The 13,781-nt window shown below is 36.0% G+C and overlaps 2 protein-coding genes across 2 annotated transcripts in view; one reads left to right on the plus strand and one right to left on the minus strand.

Moving 5' to 3' along the window:
- LOC120746870 (butyrophilin subfamily 3 member A3-like) overlaps window positions 1-13,781 on the plus strand; it is a 310,219-nt gene that overhangs the window by 212,233 nt on the left and 84,205 nt on the right. The gene's annotated exons all lie outside the window — the stretch shown is intronic.
- LOC120746829 (chromosome partition protein Smc-like) overlaps window positions 4,036-13,781 on the minus strand; it is an 86,296-nt gene continuing 76,550 nt past the window's right edge. Inside the window, exons 18-24 of the mRNA XM_040052328.1 lie at window positions 12,599-12,691; window positions 12,210-12,296; window positions 11,507-11,599; window positions 7,890-7,943; window positions 7,675-7,725; window positions 5,220-5,258; window positions 4,036-4,328 (exon numbers count right to left, since the gene is read on the minus strand). Of these exons, the coding sequence (XP_039908262.1) occupies window positions 5,241-5,258; window positions 7,675-7,725; window positions 7,890-7,943; window positions 11,507-11,599; window positions 12,210-12,296; window positions 12,599-12,691 (396 nt within the window). The 3' untranslated portion in view covers window positions 4,036-4,328; window positions 5,220-5,240. The remainder of the gene's footprint in view (window positions 4,329-5,219; window positions 5,259-7,674; window positions 7,726-7,889; window positions 7,944-11,506; window positions 11,600-12,209; window positions 12,297-12,598; window positions 12,692-13,781) is intronic.

The following is a 13,781-nucleotide window of genomic DNA, read 5'->3' on the forward strand; positions in this document are numbered from 1 at the left end:
ATAATTTGTAATAAAAATAGTGAACAGATTTCTGGTATACTATATACTATAATATCCCATCATAATTTTTTTTAATTTATTTTTTTTTAAATAGAGACATTCACTTAATTTCAATATTTTCCTTTTCTTTATAGTTCGAGAAGATCATATTTTTATAACTCTTTTTGAACAGTTTTATGTTTGGACATTGCTTTAATTCCATATTCAGACTGTTCCATAGTTTCACTCCATGAACAGAAACACAAAAGCCTTTTCTTGTAGTACGTACCTTCCCTGTTTTGAAGTTACAAAAAACCCTTAAATTATAACTTCCTTCTTTCAAAAAAAACATACTCAGAATATTACTTGGCAGTTCTTTATTTTTTGCTTTGAATAGAATTTGTGCTGTTTGGAATTTCACTAGATCGTCAATTTTCAATATTTCAGACTGCAAAAATAGTGAGTTTGTATGTTCCCTATAACCTGCATTGCCCCAGACCTCTGCACAATAGCTTAAGTATGGTGAAACCAGTGAACAGTATAGAATATGACGTGATGTTCTGTCGAATATTTGCTTTGCCTTGCTTAGTATTGCAATGCTACGTGATTCTTTGGAATGAATATATCTTACGTGAGCTCTCCAGTTAAGTTTTTCATCTATTATTACCCCCAGAAATTTATTTTCACTGACTCTTTCAATATCGGCACCATTTATTTGAATCTTAGCATTTGTATTTGAACTACTATTTCCAAATAACATAAGTTTAGATGTATTCAAATTTAATGATAATTAATTTTTATCAAGCCAGAACTTCACTTTACTTATTTCATTAGTCATATCCTCCAATAAATTCTGCAGATCATCACCAGAGCAAAAAATGTTTGTATCGTCAGCAAAGAGAACCATTTTTAATACTTTGGACACTTGACAGATGTCGTTAATGTACAAGTTGAAGAATTTTGGACCTAATACTGACCCTTAGGATACACCACAAGCAATGTCCATACATAAGGAGCAACCACCATTTAATTTCACAAACTGCTTCCTGTCACCTAAATAACTCCGGACCCAATGTAAAACTACCCCTCTGACACCATAACGTTCCAGTTTTCTTATTAATATATCATGATCTATAGTGTCAAATGCCTTTGTCAAGTCTATGAATAACCCAGCCACATATTGCTTTTTGTCTATGGAATTTGTGATGTATTCTATTGAATCTAATAGTGCCAATGATGTTGATCTGCTTGATCTGAATCCGTACTGACTCTCGGTGAGTAGTTCATGTTTATCTATAAATTTTTGCAGTCAGTTTTTAAACAGTTTTTCAAGAACTTTTGAGAATTGAGGTAATAAAGAGACAGGCCTGTAGTTTGTGAAATGGTGTTTGTTTCCAGATTTGTATAGAGGTATAACTTTTGCTATTTTCATTCTGTCTGGAAATCGACCAGTTTGAAATGATAAATTACAGATGTATGTAAATGGTTTTATAATAGCCTCAATGACTCTTTTAACCACTATCATATCGATATCATTACAATCCAAAGATTTCTGATTTTTACATTTTTTGACAATTTCAAAAACTTCATTTTCATCAACGGCTGTGAGAAACATAGAATATGGATTTTTGTCAATCAGTGTATCTGGTTTTTCCTGTGCTTTCCCAGTCATATGCCTGGTGGGACTGTCGATCGAGGACATTGAAGACATCTACCTTTTCGGAACCATGATAACAGGGTTCTTGATGATTGGAGCTGACTTTGCCCTGGCTTATCGAAGATTAAAGAAAGTGGAATCAGCTGTTCAAAACCCCACAAGGCTGCCCGCTGTGAATGAAATGATGGGACAAGTCGTGACTTCTCGAAATGGGCTCATTGAACGGAGCACGGATAAGATCTTGGAGAAGCTCACGGTCTCCAACGGGAGATTGAGAGACCAGTGATCAACTGTAGAATTGACATGCAGTTGTTCACACTAAAGGAAAACCACCATTATTTCATGCGGCTACCATATCGGCGCCAGCTGAGGTTTCAAGGCTGGAGCTGAACACAAACAAATTCTCTCCCTGATAACAGACTCTGTTTGGATTGTTCCTTCCTATCCAACAAACCCCCATCCTGGATTCCAAACGTCTTTGAATGCTTATCTCCAAGGCTGAGGTCAGACAGCAGGTCTGAGACCCAGCACTGGATTAATACTCTACGCTTGGCAAGATGGCTGTGTCTACATCGGCTCACCTCTCACCCCCTTACCCACCCCAGTTGCTTGTCATGTGGTTTATGGTGTTGTGATGTGGATATGTTCGTGCTCTCTGTGCAGAGAAGTCTTTTTTGTTTTCTGTTATCATGCTGACCTCCCATAAGGAGCCCAGTATAAGCAGAGATCTCCTTTTTTTCCCTCCTCCACTTGCCCATTGCATTGTACATTTCACTGTTTTTCCAAATTACTACCTGTCCTCCAATGTCATGTCTTTGTATGTATGGTCAGGGGGGTCCAATTTCACTGCAGGTGTAAACTTTGCATGTGACAAATAAAAGGCTTGATTGATTGATTTACTGTCACAGGTACAAATTCAGTCATTTTAATTAAGACATTAATAGCTAGAATTAATCATAATTAATTATAATTGAGTATCGAATAATACCTTAGTATAACTAAGTGAAGCTAATCAGTTTCCCATTCTGTTATTTAAAGTTAAACCTTGTTTGTTTTACAGCAGATGTATTTTTATCATTGCAGCACTTCACAGAGAGACCTGCTCATCTTCATGTTCTGTCGTCCACGTGTTCCTAATGCTGAGGACTATTTTCACCATTGTGATGGTGGCTCTGCTGCTGTTGTTAGTGGGATTACTTCACTTTGGAAAACTCAGTGTTACACAGAAATAAATGGTATTTGCAGATAAAGACTAATTCATGACTGATGGAGAATGTTCTGGAAGTTTTAACATTTAGAGAATGAAACAGTGCAGAAAACTGGACAATCATAAGAGCTACACTATGACAGGCACAGGTGAGTGCAAATATTGTAAAAATACTTTGACTTCATTTTTCTTTACTGCAACCTTTTTCTCCTGCAGCATTCAGCTGATTGCTGTTAAACTCTGTCATGCACAGAAGAGTTTAAAACCACAGGCCTGCTGAGCATTTTTAAAGACATCTCAGTATCTCAGTTTACTCAGCATGTGGTGATTTTAGAAGCTGCAGACACTCGAGTAATTTTAGCTTCTTATACAAACCACTCGAGAAAATGTTTGTGTCTTTGTTCACAGCAGAGTTAAAATACTTCAGTGTGATCATTTTAATGTCAGCTTGTGGCTTCAGAATTCTATATTCTATATATTGTTGCTGTAAACATGTCAGCTTATCCTCTGCAGCTAAATAGTGAACATGGCAAGAATAATAACTTATATATATATTAACATATTTTAAAATGAATGTGCCCAACAGAAGGGGCGTGGATGTCAGTTACTACTTGCATTTTATTCGTTCATCTTTAGATTTGTTAACTGTTTTTAAAAAAATGACAAAAAAATATAAAGACAATCCCAGTGTCATGCACTCGACTGTTGGAGATATGGGCCTGGCTATTGTTCCCTGCTGAAGAGTGGCCTGACACCCAGTGAAAATATAATGTATGAGAAAAGAAAGAAGCAAACAATATGTTTATATTCAGCACAGGAAAAATGACAAAATGTTTTGGAACTTTATTTATTTTAGTAATAAGTTTATTAATAAGAAATTTATTTTTAAAAGATCAAGATTGTTTTTTTTCCGTTTCTTACTTCAATTAACATTAAAACTCAGACTTATATAAAAATGTTTTTGCATCACAATAACACAGATACACCAACATTACAATTCTATTTGTCGGACACAGAAAAATGAAAACAATATTAAACACACAGACACACAAATGTTCCTAGAATAGTGCTTTAGCTCAGGAGTTGTTACCTGATCAATTATTTATTGATCGGTTGGTTTATTAACTTAAAATGAGTTTAAAATCTTTCAAAAAATAAAATTAATTTAAAAATTTGCAGTGCATTTTCAACATATTTTTAGCTGATAAGGTTTATTAGTTTTTCTGTACAACTGAACAAGGACTGAAGAACTTTAGTATTTGGGAATTTTAGATGGATGATAAGAGCTTTTGCTTACTTCACTTAAAGTGTTACAAGTTGAACAACTGATTATTTAAACATGAATCAGTGACAGTGACTAATACCAAGTTTCTCCATGATGAAGCTCTTTGACCTCTTTCTTCAGTTACATGTTGAGCAACTTCTGGATTAGTTTTGATTGGATCATCTCCCAAAGCTAAAGTTAAATCGGTTGCTGCGGGAAACCTGTTGGCAGAGATCAGTTAGTGTTCTTCTTTTGTGTAAATACAATTGATCTGTAAAAACTACAGTCAGTAAACTTGGAAGACAGTTTTAAGTTTGTTTGTTTGTTAATTAGTTAGTTTGTTTGTTTGCTTGTTTTAATCAATTTTAAATCGTGCTTTTTATTTGTTTTTGTTTCTAATGTCTCTGTAAAGCACTTTGAATCACCTTGTTGTTGAATTGTGCTATACAAATAAATTTGCCTTGCCTTGCCTTGCCTTAAAGTGTTTGTCCCAACACCCTCAACAGCCCTGTTATATTAGTTTGGTTTCTTTAGAGCAAAGTATAAAGTTCAGTGACTATGAGAGTAAAGGTTTATTTTAGGACTTCATCATATTCATGCTGTTAGAATGATGAGAAAATAAAATAAATAAAGTAACACAGACTGGCTGCTCAGAAGTTTATTCTGACAATAAAAAAAGAAGAACCAAGCCTGTGTGAAACTCAAGGCACTTTTTAAAACAGAAAATTGATAAATCCCACAGAGTATGAGGAATTAACAACAGTAAGTATGGAGATAAGAAACAAACCAAACAGAGCAGAATTCTTAAAATAATGTCCAACCATCCTTCTTCTGATTATCTGGGGCCGCAGGGTAAACAATGATTTAAAAATGTAAGTAGATGGCTAAGTTGCTATGGCTAAAGAAATAAATTAAAGGATGTAGGAAAGAAAATTAATCTTTAGCAATAAAACCAAAGAACATCTAAGGTGAGTGTAAGATGATGAGTGTAATAATTCCCAATCATGCTTCAGTAAGAAATGTATCCATAGTGATGCACATGTAGTAACCAGTTATATACAACATGTAGAAAAGAGAGATAATAGCAGGTGATTGATTTGACAAAGATTTACCTCAGTTTTCTTCCTCTCCTCCTAGAGCTGCTTTACCAACTGAAAGACAGAAGAGAGATAAAAAAAAAAAAAGCTCACAGCTATGAAAAGGAATTGAAAGATGTTTTTGGAGGAAAAAAGTCATTTTTGTAAAGAAATTCCAGATTTGCACTATATTCACCACAATTCACTAAAGCTCCAGTCACAGCTTCACTTATACTTAAATATAACTGGCCTGATGTAAAAAAAACAAAAACTCCAGAGACACATTTAAATTTCCATTTAACTCCTGTTAGTCAGGTGAACCACCTGTGCCAGAGCGTTCTCACTCCCGAGGCGTAACATGTCGACGTTTTGTCACGTCCCGCGGCGTTCCTGAGGAACGCGAAAGGAGACCTTCGGCGTTCTTATGGTGCGTGGCGGGTTATGGCTGGAATCCAGTGCAATGACGCTCCCGCGGTAGTAGACGTTCCAGCCCTGTATTCCAGCCCTAAACCTAACCTTATCCCTAGCCCTGACCATAACCTTATTCCTGACCTGAACCAGGACTTTAATGATGTTAAATAGCGTGTTTCTAAGCGATTTGAAGAAAAAGAGCGAACATGTGTAGGTTCAGTCCAGACGGTTCTCATATTTCCTCTTTTTCCGAGGTCGTCATTTAGGAACGTGGTGGGTAGCCGAAAACGTAATATGGTGACGATTTGTCACCTAGCGTAAAATGTTACGCTTTGGGAGTGAGAACGGGTTGCCTGTGCACCTGACTAACAGCTTAAAGTGCTCTGCAAACCTTAAAGCTAACAGGTGGATTTTCCTGTTTTATAATTGAAGAACCACTGACTGCTTCAGAGACAGACAGTGAATGTGGGCAGTAGATCCTTGTTTTTCTTAACATAAATCTCATTGCTGCAGCTATGGGCAGTACGAAAGTGCCCCCTTAGTCTGATTATTAGTTAGGTTCTTTCACTAGTTAACTAACACAAATTAATGTCTATTAGCTCCAACCCACCAAACAAACCGTTAATATTGTAATATTGTACTCGTACAAGATGGATCTACACATGGTCTAATACAGAGGTCCCCAACCCCCAGGCCTCGGACCGGTACCGGGAGAGAGTTGAGGCTCAGGTGTGAAATGTATGGTTTTCAGGGTTTTTATCAGTTTTCAGTGTTATTTTGTTATCATTTTTATCATTAACTCGGTTTTCCTGGGTCTTTAAAAATAAATCTTCTTTTTTTCGGTACCAGTACTAGTTTTATTTTGTTTGTATTTATCCGCGACACCTTAAAGGCCGGTCCGTGAAAATATTGTCGGGCATAAACCGGTCCGTGGCGCAAAAAAGGTTGGAGACCGCTGGTCTAACAAACTATAAGTGAGAACACCTATATACTCCAGCATCGCAAACGGAGTTAAATCTGCTTAAACACTGTCTGCAGTTTTTGAGAGGATGGCTCCAAAGTTTAATATTTCATGTCTACATTAAAGTCAGAGTGTCTGTGTCACAGTAGTTTCTGTCTTTTTACCTGGTTAATCACTATGGTAACCTGTGCTGATCACATAAACAGCAGCAGGTTATGATCTGAGATTTGGTTTGAAATCAGCTGAAAGCCTCTGGTTGTGCAGTATCTTGTAAGTTTCCTTACAATTTCTTCTTGCCAAAAACATTTTAAATGTGTGAGCTGTTAAACTGCACCTTACTAAAACTACTGAATGATCAGTGTGCATCAATTAATTGTGTGATGCAAAAAACGTATAAATACTGCTGAGTCTCTTCTACACTGCAGCAATTAGAAGTCACACAGTAAGAATATCTGTTCAGTCAAATTAAATTCACTTTGATGTGTGAGCAACTTCTCCTCTATCAGACTGTGGGGCAGTGACCTTTATTGTTTAAATGGATCCAGTTTAAAGATTCATAAACCTAATGTGCAGTCGTCACCTTAGACAAAAACACGGAGAGTGCGCTCAGAGATAAAACAATGAACTGGAATTAAAATGTTTATTTTCTGTGTGCTAAATATCCAAGTTAATGACTTTCAGCATTTGTCTTTTTTTGAAACATTTTTGCATTTTTATGTTTAGAAGAAAATTCAGCAGGATTATAACAGAGAGATGAAATCCCTGATTTCTGGACTTTTTTCAGGGTTTCTCCTGCTAGAGCTGATTGTTTAAGTATGAATACTTTTTCTCTAACAGCAGGTGAGAGGACACGTGACTGGAGACGTGCTCTTTTATAAGACATGATATAACAATACAATCACAAACTTCACTAAAGAAAAAAAAATCTGTTCAAAATAAATTAAAACATGTGTTATGTAAATATAAAGGGTTTGATGATGTTTTTAAGTTTCAAGTTTGAAAACAGTGAGAACAAACTTGAGCTTCACTAACAGTTATTTGGTGTCTGAGGTTTGTTCTCATGTGTGATTGTAACCTGAACACGTAGAAAACAGATAATAGCAGGAGACAAAGATTTACCTCATTGAGATTTTTCTCAGTTTTCTTCTTCTCCTCGAGCTGCTTTACCAACTAAAGGACAGAAGAGAGATGAAGAAAAAGATCACAGCTATGAACTGAAATATGTTTTTGCGCTGGAAAAATTAATGTTTGTGAAGAAATTCCAAATTTGGATTGTATACAAAGAGATAAAAGAGAGACGACAGCAGCTAAACGCTTTGGGTGAAAAGATTTACCTCTTTGAGTTTTCTGTCAGTTTCATCATTCCTCGTCTTCTCAGCCTGGAGCATCTTTTCCAAATAGCAGAGAGAAATGAAAACATCAGTATATTTTAATGGAAATATTCTTCTAATCACTTTTGCAATATCCTAATTTATTTAGATTAGTTTATTTCGTATTAGTTATTTTTAAATGTTTAACTGACATTTAATGAGCTCCTTGATTATTATTATCACGTGCTCTTTTTTGTCTTGAACCACAACAAATAATGGTCCCATTTACTTTGGCATCTGATAGCACATTTCTTATTACTGTCAACATTTAAAGAATAATTATGAATTTCAATATAACCACAACTTTTATAAGGATACTGTAGCATCTCTTAAATGAAATGAAGATCTGCAATAGTCTTACTCTTGTGTTTATCTTTTCACACAGTTAATCCAATCAAAAATAACAATAAAAGAATAAAAATAAACTTCCTCTTGTGTCTACTCGTTTCTGTCAACCTATGTCAGCAGCACCATCACACAAAGCAAAGAAATCATGCATGTAAGTGAAACAGCAGTGCTTTTTGTCTGAATGAAAAGCAGGAACAGAGCTGATCCTCTACATCAGACATCAGGCAGAACAGGGACCACATGTGGACCCAGTGTTGAGATTTCTCTGTAAAGTTGAGACTGTTCAGTCGGGATTTAAACCGAAAAGGAACAATTCAAGCGTTTTATCTCTTTAATGAATTTTTCCCGAAGTTAAGCACTTAATCTAAATGTGGGCAGTTTTCATATTTGAATGGTGAGAATTTCAGCAGGCACACATACATATCTGTTCAGTTTTATGTTGTGTCACCAAAAACTGTTTTTGAATTATGTGTTAAAAGGTTTTGAAATGAACAATCATGTGAAAACATCTGGGAACATCTCTCCCTGCATAAAAAATTCACTCTTCATTCAACAAAAAGATAACAGTGGCATGTATTTCATTTCCTCCTCATTTCCTACATCTGAGTACTGGAGTGTTTCACAAACATCTATTTTTAGTGAAGCAGTATTTAGACGTACAGAATGGAGTCAGTTGTAAAAGCTGGCTGTGCAACAATTTGGGTATCGTTGTATTTTTACTGATTTGAATGCATGGAACTGGTCAATACTGATTACTTGCAAGCATGTCCAATCATAAGAAAATGTATTTAAGGTGGAAACTTTAAAGCTTCTCTTTGACACTGAACAGTGACAGCATTGTCACTCAAGTAGTTCTCAAAAAATCTGAAAACAAAGATTGTCAGTACTGTGGTTCAGGGGAAGGCTGCAAAAACATCTCTCAGAGGTTTAAACTCAGTTTCATCTATAAGGACAGTAATCAGGAAATAGAAGAGTACAGGCACAGCTGTGGTTGAACTCAGGTCAGGCCAAGAAAAGTACAGGAGCTGCATATGCAGCGGACTGTGAGAATGAATCACCTCCAAAACCCTGCAGAGCATCTTGCTGAAGATGTGTATTTGTACATATGTGTGGGAGGTAATGAAAAGAAGGCCTGTCTGCACTCACACCACAAACTGAATCGCTGGTTCTATAAAAGCTCATTTAGATGAGACAGATTGACACGGTGCTGTGGAAGAATAACACCACACTCCCCTGACTTGGATGTCATTGAAATTTTGTGGGATGATTTGAAGCAGGCTGTTGATGCTTTTCTGCTTTTTTGTATGGAAGAAGGATCAAACATGCCTTCATCTGGGATCCAGACACTCATCAAAGTAGGGCTGCTCGATTATGGCAAAAATGATAATCACGATTATTTTCACTGAAATTGAGATCTCGATTATTTGACGATATTTATTTAACCCTTTAAGACCTACCATAGAACCAAGTCCGCCAGAGCTTATATTATTTTTTTACATGTTGTAGTGCCATTTGTGGGAGCATTTCAAGTTGCTATACAACTGTTATAGCCCATATTTTAATAATATGTATGCATTAAGTCCATAGTAACTACATTAATTGCAAAAAAGTGCAATAAACTACAAAAAAATTGAAAATCGTTTTTATTTTGTTTTTTTACATATATTTCTACTTCGAGAAATTTAAGAGGCTTATCCCTCAAAACTTTAAATACAAAAAAGTTGCAAAAAATAGTTTACAACAACAGGAAATTTATTTTAAGTGTCTTCATAGTTTTATTTTGGAGATACACCAATTTTTATATACACTGCAGGAAAAACGAAAAAGCAATCCTATGATGCAAATTTGCAAAGAAAACAGCAGGTGCATCAAAATAAACTATTTCCAGCAGTGCAATTCGAGTTCTAAGCATCCCAGAAACTATTCAGAAAATTCAAACATTACTTATAAAAACTCCAGTATAGGTTTTTAAGGCCTACAAGTAAAAAACTACATTTCCGCAAAAATGACATCACTTCCGGTTTCGGCCAGGAAATGTCGGACATGTGATAGTTCGCGCTGACGTCTTTTTCAAAGTGGGAAGTGTTACGAACAGCTGATCGGATCGGCAAAGCGTGTTTCTGGAATATTATGTTTTTGTTCCTGCAAGCGCTTTTTATGCAATTTTTGCAAAGCTATATGTGGAAGGAAACCGTGACCTAGGACAAGCTGATGGCATAAGATGTAAGTACAACTCCTCTGGTTTCATATGCAAAACCAATTATTGCGCTAGCTTACACGGTTCAGGTTCTACAGGGATTTAAAAATAGTTACGCAAAACAGAGCGTGCTGCTCTGACCAGATTTAAAGGGTTAACAATAACAATGTATTGAATAATGACTTTAAAAAATAATATAAAATAGTGTGCAACACCACTGAAGTTTTTTTTTTTTTTTTACCTCTCTTTTCAACCAACTGCAGTCACTCTCCTCTCCAAATAACTTTCCGAGCTTCCCTCGGGTCCTCTTAATCAGCGGTCTCCAACCTTTTTTGCGCCACAAACCGGTTTATGCCCGACAATATTTTCATGGACCGGCCTTTAAGGTGTCGCGGATAAATGAGGGAGGGGCTAATAATCGGCTCATTCATTTTTAATGATCGTTGAAAGCCCAGATCGTAATCGTGATTAAAATTCGATTAATTGAGCAGCCCTACATCAAAGGCTATCTGAGGTGTCTTGAGTTATATTTGCAAATGAAGCTCAATTAAGTGTTGATGCAATATCTCTGTTGGGGCTCCTAAATTTATGCACCGTCTAACTTTGTTATAATTGTTGAAATTTTGTTGTTGTAATTGTTGTGATTTTTTTATGACACATATTATCTGTTAATATAATAAACGGTCACTGTTGAAATGATACAGTTTCCATAATGACAGATCAGCCAACGATAAACCAAAATCCAAAAACTGAACAGAGGTTTCCCTTTATCTATGACTGTGTGTTTACACTAAATAATGAGACATTATGATCATATGGATCTTTGCATCAAGACGTTTTCTCTAACTGGACTCAATAATAATGATAAATCAGTGTGTGGTGGGATAATGTTAATTTATATTGTACAGTTTGATGTAAATACTGACACTAACTGTATATGTTCTGAATGACAATAATGTGGCTATTCTGTTGTATTCTGTATTACCAAAGAGAGCCGAGTCAGCAAATCCTCATTGAGTATAAAGGAAACACAAACCTCCCAATTTTTGGACTCCACCTGCTTCTTCAGATTCTCTGCTGTGTCTTTCGCATCCTGGAGCTGATTGATGATTTTACTATCTGTCTTACCCTGAAATGTTACATGAGGAAAGAGCAGAAGAAAGAAATGTTCATGTTTAAGACACAATATTAATAACACAATAAGAGTTCAATTAAAGATGGAAAGAAAATCTGTATTATGTAAATATAAGCTGGATAATATAAATTAATATTTGTAATTAACACTAAGGAAATATCTTAGTTTCAATGTAGAGTCTCTAAAACTAAAACTTACTTTTACTTCCATTACTAATAATATGCACACACAGCCCATTGTTCATCAGTTCTGCTGATTTTTTAATTAATTATATAAATCTACGGTTTATAAGGTTTGGAAACCTGCAGTCAGCTGAAACTGAAGAAGTTACTTGGATGAGTGACAAAATGTTTCTCCCACTGAAAACGTTACATCCAGATGAACAGAATCAACCTTATTATGCATGCACACTGTTGTTTCTTATATTCTTACATGTATATATCTGGGATTTTTTTTTTTTATAATTGAGATGCTAAGATTTAGATTTATTGATTCATTTATACTGTACAGTCTGATGGTGAGTAAATATTGATGTGTGCAATTATTCTATTCATACAGAGAGTTGGGTCAGTAAATTCAAAATGTTTATAATGGAAACACAAACCTGATTCTTCTTCTCCAGCTGCTCCAGTTTCTCTGCTGTTTCTTTCACCTCCTGGAGCTGATTGATGATTTCAGTATTCTTCTTCCACTGCAGGAGAAATGTTACATGAAGAAAGAGCAGAAGGAAGAAATGTTCATGTTTAAGACACAATAATGAAACAACCAGAGTCACATTAAAGCTGTATGATGTAAATATAAGGGAGCTGATGTAGCATGATGTTAACAACATTAAGTGTTGTGGGATGAAGTCAACAATCTTGCAGTGGTAGGATTTCAAAGTTGTGTTTGGTTAATGATACAGAAACTGCTGCTGGACAAAACTGCAGGGATATAAGTGCACAGGTCTGTGATCATTGGGAGGATGACAGCATCACATATGTCCATGTTTACCTCTGTGTGCTGAGAGATGCTTTCACTGACCTCTGAGTCCAGTGCAGGAAATATTTTCATCAACTTCTGAGTGATTTCATCAGATTTGATCATCTATCAGAAAAAAAGACAGACAGATGTTGATGTTTCTGCAGTGCTTCGTTTATAAAAGTGACAAAATTATCGAAGCTTCACACTGTGAGCAACATGTTTCCAACCATTGTGTCCTCTTACTTTAATGATACAGACTGTACGTGTTTTATTTATTATTTGTCTTAAAAATGCTAACTTCCTGCTTGTATATAATCGCCAAACACCCCTGGCTAAAAGATCTTCTTATTTAAAACCTGTTTATTGCAGTCGTGGATATCAGGGAACCTTCTCCCCACAATCCTGTCAGGAGTTCCAGCTGGTCTCTGTTTGAGGGGGTAGGGACTAATAAGGGTATATTTCTGCCTACTCCTTTTCAAACAAATGAATGGAATGATATTTTGTGATGATTGTGAATGCACATGTTTGAAATAAAAATGAACTGAACTGTACTTCAACTGAGAGAGCGTCGTAGGTGCCGTGTAAAATGCATTGGCTTATTAGTGAAAATGAAGGCTACCTTGGCATGATTTGCAAAAACACTTCATGCTATCCCGACTGGATTCGATTACTGGTGTTCTCTGTAAATGGCTTACACCTCTTGTTGGGTTTACTACAATAACCCCACGCCAGCATCCTCCCCTTCCTCACAGGGTGAAGTAAACCCTCAGAACCTACGGCTGATAGGTCGGGCATCCACATCAGCCGCTGAGCCACTGGTCCCACTAAGTCTCGTTAATGGTTGATCGCTAGCAAAGAAAACTTAAAAGTTTTGTTAAAAATAAATTCTTAAGGACTTCTTCACCAATCAGGAACTGGATCAAAGCTTGTGAGAGCCGGTGAGTCCAGCTGTTTTACTGAACCTTTACCTTCAGACTGTGAATATCTTACCATGCTGACGATGAGTAGGCGTGGTGGTGGACTGGCGGCTGTTTCTAGGATGAAGCTCACCTGCAAATAACTCTTAAGTGACTCTTAATAAAGTTTTGAACTTCTGGTGTTGCAGCTGAACCTTCAAAATATCACAAGGATTTTATTCTACACTTTTCAAGCTTTTTAGCTGCTATCGTGCCAACAATAATTGGAACAATTTTCTATTACTTAAAAAAAAAAA

This window comes from Simochromis diagramma, unplaced genomic scaffold, assembly GCF_900408965.1.
Source record: "Simochromis diagramma unplaced genomic scaffold, fSimDia1.1 OVJJ01000365.1, whole genome shotgun sequence".
Classification (NCBI taxonomy): domain Eukaryota; kingdom Metazoa; phylum Chordata; class Actinopteri; order Cichliformes; family Cichlidae; genus Simochromis; species Simochromis diagramma.